This window comes from Podarcis muralis, chromosome 12 (genome assembly GCF_964188315.1).
Source record: "Podarcis muralis chromosome 12, rPodMur119.hap1.1, whole genome shotgun sequence".
Lineage (NCBI taxonomy): Eukaryota > Metazoa > Chordata > Lepidosauria > Squamata > Lacertidae > Podarcis > Podarcis muralis.
The window spans coordinates 20067571-20079927 of NC_135666.1; the positions used below are offsets into that span (position 1 = coordinate 20067571).

Genomic DNA, 12357 nt, shown 5'->3' on the forward strand with positions numbered 1-12357 from the left:
GTACATGATGCTCACTATGAAAATACTTTTGTGTAGAAAACAATGAACTGATAGTATTTTTTCCTTTTGATGTATGGAATGATTTTGACCATTTTAAAAAAAGGTAAAAAGGTAATCTTCCAATTTCAAAAAAAATGCATACAGCAGGGACATTAGCTCATTTCCTTTCAAAAGAGCTCCATGGTATTTGGCAGCAGGCGGATCAAACAAGAAAACAAAAATTATAACTTAGCAAGTTGCTACCTAGACCTTCCTGCTGATCTAGAAACCAAGGAACAACTCTATAAGGAGCAGTTTCCTAGTTGCTTCCACTTTAGTTGCTGACCTCAGAAAACTCACTAAACCACTCAAGTAATCCATTTGCCTACATACAACATATGCTTCTTCTAACAGACTTGTTTCCTCACCCAGCTCAAAGTGGTTATCTGCACCTAAGCGAAGTCTGAAGCAATACATAGGCAACAGATTTTCAGGGACGCGTTGGAGATCGGTCACAGGTGGTTGTGGCAAACACACATTCATTTCTACATCCTGCCATGGTCTCCAGTCCAATTATTATCTTGGGTTTTTGCGGTGCTTCAAAGTTGTCCCCAGGACAAAGGAAAGCAAGCTTCCAGAAGCAGGTCTGCTGTAGATAGAGTGCATGCTTTTGTTTTTCTGTTGAGAGCATCTGTTGGCTAATGCTGGTAAGGATTCCCAACCCCCAACACAGCAGCAATTTCGAAAATTTAGAATGCGAAAGAATGGGAGCATAGCAACAAAGGGGGAGGAATGCAAAAATTTCTCTCAGCCGTGAAGCTTAGTAAAGTTACTTTTTTCTTCACAGTAAAAGTTCTTGCTTCCCTGTTTCTCCCATTACATTTGCACCTAACTATCAGTTCTACAACTGAGGGGGAAGTCATTCCAGTTGCTCTTGTGAAAGAAACAGGGCACACGCAGCCTCAGTGATGTCCCACGGGAATGTGCCAAACAACCCTCTCCTTGCTTTTATTTCTGCAATAATGACAGTAAATCAGGCTTGTTGACGCTTTTTATTGTGAGATGGGGAGTCTGGTAGAAAACTAGAAAATGACCATGATGTAACAAGGAACTTAAAAAAAAAAAAAGTTTCAGATTTGTAACTCACATACATGAATACAGGAACAAATTGGCACAGAAATGTTAAACATTGTTCCCAACACTGTTTAGAAGATTATTCTATCTTGGCTTAGCTAAGGAAATGAGTGTTTTATGGTTAGGCTAAACTCTTAATAAAACGGCAGAGCATCATGCTATTAGTCATACAGTGAATTTCAAAATTTAAGAGCTTTATATTAAAAACTGGGAAAAGGTAAAATGAATTGATTGCGATTGTAAAATTGATACATTCCCGTTTTAATTCTTCTCTTCTACAGTCCAAGGCAAGTATAAATGTTAACATAACACTGTTAAATCAAATCTCAATGCAAGAGAACCAATTGCATCTCTACTTTAAATCTTATCAACTTTCCAAATTTTCATACTAAAATATATTATTGTATTAATACAAACTACAGTATTATACACTACACTGTGTAATAAATAAAGAAATATAAAAATAAGACACATAAATATAAAAGTTTTCTAAAACTAAAAAGGTACATATGTCAGTAAGAAGGGTATTAATACTGCCAGGTTTGAAAACATACAGTACAAAATGTTGCACAGATCTAAAAACTAAAAGAAATAAAAATAATACTGATAGGTTAAAATCAGCTAACATTGTCAATAAATGGGGTCCAGAATAACTAACATTTGGAAACATTTATGAGCCCAATAACATATGATGTATGCGTCTGAAATTAAGTGAACCAATAAAACAAATTAAAAATTTCCCTTCGTAATTACTATAGAGAAATTCTCCAAGTAAGTAATTAAAGAAAAAATAATACTGAAGAATTGCATTATGAAATGTACCAGTGCTTTTACTTTTCTGATGGCTAAGTGTTCTTCCCCCCATGATTTTGTTTTATAGAAGTTCAATATAAATCAACAAATGCTAGTTATTGTAGGCCACACATTGGAGAAAGGCCGGTCAGAGCCTTTAAAATACTGAGAAATGGCACTTACAGCACACAAGGTCTTGCATAAGGCCAAAGGAGATACAAAGCTTCATGTCATATCCTTCATATTTTAAACTACATACTCCAGACACAATTACAAACACTGATTTTGACAACTTGGCTGTCCTCACCAGTATTAACACTGTTAGTCCCTGCAATCAGAACCCCACCACAATCTTTTCAAACTACATTTTCAACCACATGAGTAAGAAACTTCAATTCTTCTATCAGCTGCTTCCTTAAGGCTAACAATACACTTTAAATGAGAACATGTTCTACTAACAACATCTAAATGTTTTAAACTGCTACCTTCTAAGCTGAATTTACAAAGGTAGTCAAGCACTGTTTGGAACTGCATCATACCTTTCTGCTTAAGGGAATCTTGTAGTGCAGAAGTTCTCACATTTTAAAAATATAATAAAATACTGAAGCGGAATTAGCAGAATTGTTTCACTGATAAAATCAAAACGACGACAACAACATAAATCTCTCCCAATTGTACAGTTGAAAAATTGAACCAACAAAAAGAAAAGAAAAATGATTTTTGTTTTAATACTGATAAAAACAAACTGATGTCCAACACATATCAAATAAAACATGTTTCCTACAACATGTTAAATATCTGCTTCCAAAGTCACCATGTTCTTCTAATCTGTTTCAGGTCACAAACTTGTTCCTAACTTTGAAAAGTGTGAAAAATTACTAGGTTTGAGGTTCAGGCACACCTGGATATATATATTTTTTATATTTTCTGTTTTTTTTTCTTTTTTGTTACACAGTAGTGAACAGGAATCACAGTGCACAAGCTACTGTGCTTCCATGAAAAGCATGTAGAGTACAGAACAACCTTCATTGCCAGCCGAGATTTCTCTGCCTTGTACAACACCATCAGTTAAGCTTTATTTGCTGCTGATTCTGACATTGGCTCCTCTTTCTGTATATCTTCTTGTTTATCACTGCTTTCTTCATTTACAGCTTCCTTATCCTTCATGCTACCTTCACTTATTTCTTCCTCCTCTTCCTCCTCTTCGTCTTCCTCCTCCTCGTCTTCTTCTTCCTCCTCCTCTTCTTCCTCCTCTTGTAATTTCCCACATTCTTTTCCTTTTGGCGGTTCCTCCTCCATCTCTTTGTCTTCCTCTTCCTCCTCCTCTTTTTCGCTGTCTTCCTCTTCCTCCCTCGTCAAGCTCTCTCTCTCATCGGAGTCGAGCTGCGAGGGGGAAGCCCCAGGCCCTGCGTGCTCATTACTTAGCCGCTCCTGCGCCGCCTCTTCCTGTTCTGTGCTGTCGCGTTCCTCAGCTTCCCTTTTGCAGTAGGAGTAGCGGTGATTCATGTGCTGGGAGTAGGACCCCGAGTGCGAAAAACGTTTACCACATTTGTCACATTGGTAGGGCTTTTCTCCAGAGTGCAGTCGCATGTGTTCAATCAGATGATGCTTGTGTTTAAATGCCTTTTTGCAGATCCCACACTCATGAGGCCGCTTACCTGAAAAAGGAAAAACAATGTAACTTCCAGGCGTGTGTGCTGGGACTCAATCACCGCACACACATACAGAGGTCCCGTGATTTGTTTGGTCTTTTTGAACAATTTTGTTCACTGTTTCACTCAAAGACAAAACTAAACATGGCTAACACTTTGACCACTGAGAAACCTCTTAAAGAGTGGAGGATGGGAGAGGCTTTGGCATCTAGTGTTACCTATATCTAACTGATCACTTTCTTTCTTGTTTTATCACTACAGTGGTACCTCTGGTTACGTACTTAATTTGTTCTGGAGGTCCGTTCTTAACTTGAAACTGTTCTTAAACTGAAGCACCACTTTAGCCAATGGGGCCTCCTGCTGCTGCTGCGCCGCTGCTGCATGATTTCTGTTCTCATCCTGAAGCAAAGTTCTTAACACGAGGTACTATTTCTGGGTTAGCGGAGTCTGTAACCTGAAGCGTATGTAACCCGAGGTACCACTGTAGTCATATTCACTTTTTAAAAATTCGCCTGTATCTAAATGAATTAGATACAACTTGTTATGTTCTTGTCTTGATCCATCAAGGCAGCTATATTGTCAGCCTTCTGTATCTGCAGTCAATGCAAACGGACACCTGGATGGGCAACCTTATCTGCACAATCTTGCTCCTCTGAACCCAATTTGGAAAGGCTGGAGATGCCTTTTTATGTGAATGGTGAAGCATATTCTCACCTGTGCCTGACTAGTTGCCAATGACTAGAGTTGGCCCTGGATGGACGTAATAAACTCAACCCATGTACCTTCTTGTTCACATACCTGTGTGTTCATATTTATGTCTCAAGAGGGAGCTACTCTTCTGGAATATTTTGTCACACAAATCACAAGCATACATTCCGTTTTCTGTCTTTCTCATCTTCTTCTTCGGTGGTGTGGAATCCGAATCATTCTGATCCTCTACATTTGATACACCTTCTGAGCTAGTGTCTTGTCTTTCATCCTGAGAAATCAAGGAACAACATTCTTACACCTGCTGAAATGCAGTGAACACAGCAGGCAGTATGAAGTTATTTTTTTACATTTTGGTAAAATCATTTAAATCTCAACCACATTTATGTAGCAACATCTCTCTCTTTTTATGAAACTACCATTCCAATTTTGCTAATAATTGGGGGCCATGAAGATTTAGGTTAAATAACTGCCTGATGTTCAGGCTTTCAAGTAGAACAGAGAAAGCTATTCTATAGTTAAGAAGGGAGATATCAAAGGCAAGAATGTTATAGACTAAAAAATTGTAAGAAGGCGCTTCAGCAATGTGTTCATTTGGCTTTCTCAAATGTTTTTAGCAGTAGTGTATAGGTGCTCCAGATTTCACTACTTTGATACCAGTTATGAAGAAGTAAAATGATTTTCCAATGTACTGTATGCGTTTAAGTGTTGTTTCACTCTCAATTATCTGCATATATTTCTAATGCATTGCCAATGAACCTGTGCTAAAAGTTCATCCTTGACTATTAAGGCAAACCCCCCCAAAAGTCATTTCAATTCCAGCATTAATGGTATCAACAAGCTAAAAAAAGGAGACTTTCTTGCAATGCATCTTAATAATAATGCCCCTTCATGGATCACTGCCCCCTTCATGGATCACTGCCTTGCCGTGGCGAAGGGGCTTGAAGAACTCAGAGAAGCTATGAACTATGCCGAGCAGGGCACCCAAGATGAACAGGTCATAGTGGAGAGTTTTGACCAAACGTGATCCACCTGGAGGAGGAACTGGCAAGCCACTCCAGTATTCCTGCCAAGAAAACTCCATGGACAAAGACAACAGGCATATAAAAGTTATGACGCTGGAAGATGAGCCCCTCAGGTCGGAAGGCGTCTAACATGCTACTGGGGAAGAGCGGAGGACAAGTACAAGTAGATCCAGAGCTGATGAAGCGGCTGGGCCAAAGCCGAAAGGACGCTCAGTTGCGGATATGCCTGGAAGCGAAAGGAAAGTCCAATGCTGTAAAGAAAAATATTGCATAGGAACCTGGAATGTAAGAACCATGAACCTGGGTAAGTTGGAAGTGGTCAAAAATGAGATGGCAAGATTAAATATTGACATCCTGGGCATCAGTGAACTAAAATGGACAGGAATGGGCGAATTCAGTTCAGATGACTATCATATCTACTACTGTGGGCAATAAACCCGTAAAAGAAATGGAGTGGCCCTCATAGTCAACAAAAGAGTGGCGAAAGCTGTACTGGGATGCAATCTCAAAAATGATAGAATGATCTCGATATGAATCCAAGGCAGACCTTTTAACATCACAGTAATCCAAGTTTATGCACCAACTACTGGTGCTGAAGAAACTGAAATTGACCAATTTTATGAAGACTTACAAGACCTTATAGAAGTGACACCAAAGAAGGATGTTCTTCTCATTATAGGGGACTGGAATGCTAAAGTAGGGAATCAAGAGATAAAAGGAACAACTGGCAAGTTTGGCCTTGGAGATCAAAACGAAGCAGGGCAAAGGCTAATAGAGTTCTGTCAAGAGAACAAGCTGGTCATCACAAACAATCTTTTCCAACAACACAGGAGACAACTCTACACATGGACATTACCAGATGGGCAGCATCGAAATCAGATTGATTATATTCTCTGCAGCCAAAGATGGAGACGCTCTATACAGTTAGCAAAAACAAGACCTGGAGCTGACTGGCTCAGATCATCAGCTTCTTATAGCAAAATTCAAGCTTAAACTGAAGAAAGTAGGAAAAACCACTGGGCCGGTAAGATACAATCTAAACCAAATTCCTTATGAATACACAGTGGAAGTGAGGAACAGGTTTAAGGATTTAGATTTGGTGGACAGAGTGCCTGAAGAACTATGGATGGAGGCTCGCAACATTATACAGGAGGCAGCAACGGAAACCATCCCAATGAAAAGGAAATGCAAGAAAGCAAAGTGGCTGTCCAACGAGGCCTTACAAACAGCAGAGGAGAGAAGGCAAGCAAAATGCGAGGGAGATAGTGAAAGATACAGGAAATTGAATGCAGATTCCAAAAAATAGCAAGGAGAGACAAGAAGGCCTTCTTAAACGAGCAATGCAAAGAAATAGAGGAAAACAACAGAATGGGAAGAACCAGAGATCTGTTCAAGAAAATTGGAGATATGAAAGGGACATTTCGTACAAAGATTACCATAATAAAGGACAGAAGTGGTAAGGACCTAACAGAACCAGAAGACATCAAGAAGAGGTGGCAAGAATACACAGAGGAATTATACCAGAAAGATATGGATGACCTGTACACCCCAGGTAGTGTGGTTGCTGACCTTGAGCTAGACATTATGGAGAGTGAAGTCAAATGGGCCTTAGAAAGCACCGCAAATAACAAGGCCAGTGGAAGTGATGGTATTCCAGCTGAACTATTTAAAATTTTAAAAGATGATGCTGTTAAGGTGCTACACTCAATATGCCAGCAAGTTTGGAAAACTCAGCAGTGGCCAGAGGATTGGAGAAGATCAGTCTACATCCCAATCCCAAAGAAGGGCAGTGCCAAAGAATGCTCCAACTACCGCACAATTGCACTCATTTCACATGCTAGCAAGGTTATGCTTAAAATTCTACAAGGAAGGCTCAAGCAGTATGTGGACCGAGAACTCCCAGAAGTGCAAGCTGGATTTCGAAGGGGCAGAGGAACCAGAGACCAAATTGCAAACATGCGCTGGATTATGGAGAAAGCTAGAGAGTTCCAGAAAGACATCTACTTCTGCTTCATTGACTATGCAAAAGCCTTTGACTGTGTCGACCACAGCAAACTATGGCAAGTTCTTAAAGAAATGGGAGTGCTTGATCACCTCATCTGTCTCCTGAGAAATCTCTATGTGGGACAAGAAGCTACAGTTAGAACTGGATATGGAACAACTGATTGGTTCAACATTGGGAAAGGAGTCCGACAAGGCTGTATATTGTCTCCCTGCTTATTTAACTTATATGCAGAATTCATCATGCGAAAGGCTGGGCTGGATGAATCCCTAGCCGGAATTAAGATTGCCGGAAGAAATATCAACAACCTCAGATATGCAGATGACACAACCTTGATGGCAGAAAGTGAGGAGGAATTAAAGAACCTTTTATTGAGGGTGAAAGAGGAGAGCGCAAAATATGGTCTGAAGCTCAACATCAAAAAAACGAAGATCATGGCCACTGGTCCCATCACCTCCTGGCAAATAGAAGGGGAAGAAATGGAGGCAGTGAGAGATTTTACTTTCTTGGGCTCCATGATCACTGCAGATGGTGACAGCAGCCACGAAATTAAAAGACGCCTGCTTCTTGGGAGGAAGACGATGGCAAACCTAGACAGCGTCTTAAAAAGCAGAGACATCACCTTGCCAACAAAGGTCCGTATAGTAAAAGCTATGGTTTTCCCAGTAGTGATGTATGGAAGTGAATGCTGGACCATAAAGAAGGCTGATCGCCGAAGAATTGATGCTTTTGAATTATGGTGCTGGAGGAGACTCTTGAGAGTCCCATGGACTGCAAGAAGATCAAACCTCTCCATTCTGAAGGAAATCAGCCCTGAGTGCTCACTGGAAGGACAGATCCTGAAGCTGAGACTCCAATACTTTGGCCACCTCATGAGAAGAGAAGACTCCCTGGAAAAGACCCTGATGTTGGGAAAGATGGAGGGCACAAGGAGAAGGGGACGACAGAGGACGAGATGGTTGGACAGTGTTCTCGAAGCTACCAGTATGAGTTTGACTAAACTGCGGGAGGCAGTGGAAGACAGGAGTGCCTGGCGTGCTCTGGTCCATGGGGTCACGAAGAGTCGGACACGACTAAACAACTAAACAACAACAATAATGTGATCACTACATAATCAGTCACTTAGAAACTGATTTCCCTCAGTAATTTAATAATTAGACCAGTGACACATATTAGCTGCATCCTACAACATATGGAAGAAGAGAAGAAGAGTTTGGATTTGATATCCCGCTTTATCACTACCCGAAGGAGTCTCAAAGTGGCTAACATTCTCCTTTCCTTTCCTCCCCCACAACAAACACTCTGTGAGGTGAGTGGGGCTGAGAGACTTCAGAGAAGTGTGACTAGCCCAAGGTCACCCAGCAGCTGCATGTGGAGGAGCGGAGATGTGAACCCAGATTATGAGTCTACCGCTCTTAACCACTACACCACACTGGAGAACAAGGTACAAACAGCTGCTTGTGCATAAAAAAAGAATATGGGGACTGGGTGTCTGGCCTGCCAGCATTTGCATCTAGCTCCCAGGATGTTAGGAGCATTACTGCATAGCAGACACTCATGTAGCAGTAGAAGTCCCCCCCCCCCCCCCTGTTGCCTCATAACTAGACATCTACGCCAAGGTTGGCTTTTCCTGCCTGGACTGTGTGAAGAGTCCATGTTAGCAGCAGTCAGACAGTTTCCTGTAATCAAACTACAGCTGGGATGAGTCCTTGCTAGGGAGAGTAACACTTGTTGAGGTGTCTGTAGCACACCTGACTAATCACCAGGCTATAGTTTATATAACCCAGGCATAGGCAAACTCGGCCCTCCAGATGTTTTGGGACTATAACTCCCATCATTCCTAGCTAACAGGACCAGTGGTCAGGGATGATGGGAGTTGTAGTCCCAAAACATCTGGAGGGCCGAGTTTGGGGGTGTCTGATATAACCCATTCACACTCACTGCCTTTGACTTCATCTGCCCTTATTGCCATTTAATCTGACTGGCTATGGCAACAACATCATGGAATAACATCTTAAACACCTGCAAACAGAATCATATGGCTTATTCGGTTGATTAAAAGGCTGAAAGGTATTGGGCTAAATGTGGATGATGGAGACAGAATATGGCACTATAATCAAGCAGTAACCAGAGAAATGTAACAATATAAAAAAGCCACGAAACAATGCAATTATTGGGCAGATCAGTATTTTGCAGTAACATGCACATTTCTTTAGGAATGATCAAAATTAGATAATATTCAGTACAGGGCTAATAATTTGGTTGCATAATTAGAAAATGCAGGCACTGATTGTTAAAATACCCTCCCCCCCAATATTTTGGAACGTGCCTCAGAATATAATGGACACAGGTCAAAGGTGTGAAACATTACCATTGTAGAGGCTATGATAAGTCACGTTGTGTAGGCATGGCCACATGGAAAAGGAAATTGCAATACCAGACTCAAATTCTTGTCGTCATCTGCATCTAGTCCACAGTAAAGCTAAATGGTGTCTGGCGTATGGAATGAAAGGCCTTGCTTACATTAAGTGTGAGGTATTTGCACAGAAAATTCATTCTAACTCGTATTAGCTAAATGCAGCTAGTCAGAATAATCAAATATTAGCAAAATGAATACTTCATTCCCCCAACCTTATTTTGTGACTTTATATGTTTGCCTCATTAATTAAAATACATAATCATATATTGGTTCAGGTACCTGACTTCCATTGGCCTGCATCTGTTTTGGTGTTTCTTGAACTGTAGGGTTAACGGTGGTTGAATACGTATAAGCTACCTGTGGGATAAGAATGGTTTGCTTATTGGCAGCAAGAGCTCGTAAGCATGGAACACTGTTCTGGTCAGCAATGGCAACAATTGTAGGTAACTGGGCAGTGACTGTAGGTATAGCAATATTAATGGGATTGGCACTTGGTGGGATTACATTTACAACTGGTTCAGAGTCTGTAATACTGCTGTCCTTTTGCGATTCTTTTTTTGCACAAGTCAAGTTCAATGGTTCTTCTTGGACAGAATAAGCACTGTTCTGGTAAACACTAGTTATAGTAGATCGCTCTAATGTTTCTCCATGTTGCTTTGGTAGTGAAAGGTCAAGAGGTTCTATCTGTGGATCTTCCTGGACACCTTCATTAAGGTACACGTAACCCTGTGAATTTCTAGATGAAGAGAGGTTAAGGGGTGATGGGGATGCTGTGTTACTCCGCGAACCATTCTGAGCTGATCCTGTTGATACAGTCTGCGGTTTATCTACCTTGAGGGAGCTTTCAGAATTAGACGTGCCGTCCTGGTGTTCATTTGCCGTTTCCAGTCCTGCGCGGTCATCATTATCCACAGAATTTTTTAGTTTGTCAGGTTCAGGGGAAGATGGTCCTGAAGATGGTACAGAAATTTGGCCAGCTTGCATTTTTTCAAACCACTTTTTTACTACATCCAATGGCAAATTGACCGAGTCGGCAATTTTTGAGAGCTCTTCTGAGCTTGGTTGTGCATTTAATGCATAATAGGCTTTTAGAATGGATAAAAGATTTTTTAGAGGGGGTTGGCCAGGAGATAGATTAGCCTCCCCTGTTTCTGGTGAAACAGAGGGTTCGGACTTCTCAGCTTCTGCACCGCTGAGCTGAGATGGCTGAGTGGGATTTCTGATATCAGAGTGCTTTGATTCTTGAAGTGCATTGGAGTCTCCTGGGCAGTCATCACGAAGAAGGCAAGTGCTATCATTGGTCTCTCCATCAAAGCTTTTTTCCTTCTCAGATTTCACCCTAAGATCTTCTGGCAACTTTTCAATTTTGCAGCTGTTTGTTGGGATGGGATTTTCTTTTTTCAGATTCTGTGGCACAACCTGAAGTTGACTAGGTTGCTCCAAACTGTAGTTGATGATAATTTTGGTTGTCCCATCTTGATCAACCAAAGGAAGACTGATAGCTGAAATGAGGGAATGTCCAGCTTGCTGTATGGATGCAGTGTTGATTGTTTCTTGTTCTTTGGATGTAAGAAGATTGGCGTGACTGTTCTCCAACACTTGTTTTATTACATTGCCATCAACGGCAACTTTAAGTACATTTTGAATGTCACTTAAGTTGATACTTATTGGAGACACCAGACCAACGGTTGGCAAAACAACAGCTTGCACCACACCCTGAGGAGAACTGGTTGCCTGTAATGGGCCACCACCACTAAAAACCCCGTTTTGCAAAGGGGCTGAACAGTTGATTCCTGAAGCAACCACTATGGGCTTGAATTCATAATCCACAGGTTCAGTTTTAATTTGGTTAATGGGGAGCTGTTCTTGTAACGGCTTATTCTCTATCTTTTGTCGTACTTGTGGTCTTGCTGGGCTACCCGGCGATGCAGAAAGGGAAGGGGAAGAGCACTGAGATGTCTTGAGCCCTGATCGTGCCCGGCCATTCACAGGCACCAAACCAATACATTTCTTACTGCTTATGTGAGAGCTGTAGGAACCAGAATGGGAAAAACGTTTCTTGCAGTTTGGGCACTCATATGGCTTCTCTCCTATAGAGGTATAAAAAGAAAGAAAGAAAAAAGCCATTATAATCTAGGAATCTGAACTAATAAATTATAGCTTGGATTGAAAGAATCTGGAAGGATAATAGCTGCAAGCACAAGAGCTCACACACTGCTACAAAAAAGTAGGCTCTACAGCAATCATGCTTCCATAAGATGTGGAACACTTTGTATGTAGCTTCACTTTATTTGCACAACACTCTAACTTGCATCAGCAGAAAGTGCTTTCCACATGTGGAAGGACACCTTGGATCAGGCACAATATCTGCTCAGCAGCTCCTCAAAATCTACAGATGCAAAACTAATGATAAGCCAATTCATATGCACACATATACTACCCTTTCAAGTAACTTTGCACCAAAGCCTTCAAAAAACAATGCAAAAGGCACAATCCAATGAATGTTAGCTATCGCTAAATCCCCTCAATGGTACTTAAAACATTTAACTATGCATTTTCTCTCCAAAGGTAGGGATTTAATCACCACTAATTTTTTCTGGACTGTACTACATTTTCTATGGGGGCAAAAAAAATCAAGATTTCACA

At 41.0% G+C, this 12357-nt stretch overlaps 1 protein-coding gene across 3 annotated transcripts in view; it reads right to left on the minus strand.

Moving 5' to 3' along the window:
- Positions 1–1017: 1017 nt before the first annotated feature.
- Positions 1018–12357, minus strand: part of ZEB1 (zinc finger E-box binding homeobox 1) — an 86413-nt gene continuing 75073 nt past the window's right edge. For all 3 annotated transcript variants that reach the window (XM_077936800.1, XM_077936801.1, XM_077936799.1), the window contains exons 7-9: positions 9991–11801; positions 4356–4536; positions 1018–3563 (exon numbers count right to left, since the gene is read on the minus strand). In XM_077936800.1, the coding sequence (XP_077792926.1) occupies positions 2974–3563; positions 4356–4536; positions 9991–11801 (2582 nt within the window). In that variant the 3' untranslated portion in view covers positions 1018–2973. The remainder of the gene's footprint in view (positions 3564–4355; positions 4537–9990; positions 11802–12357) is intronic.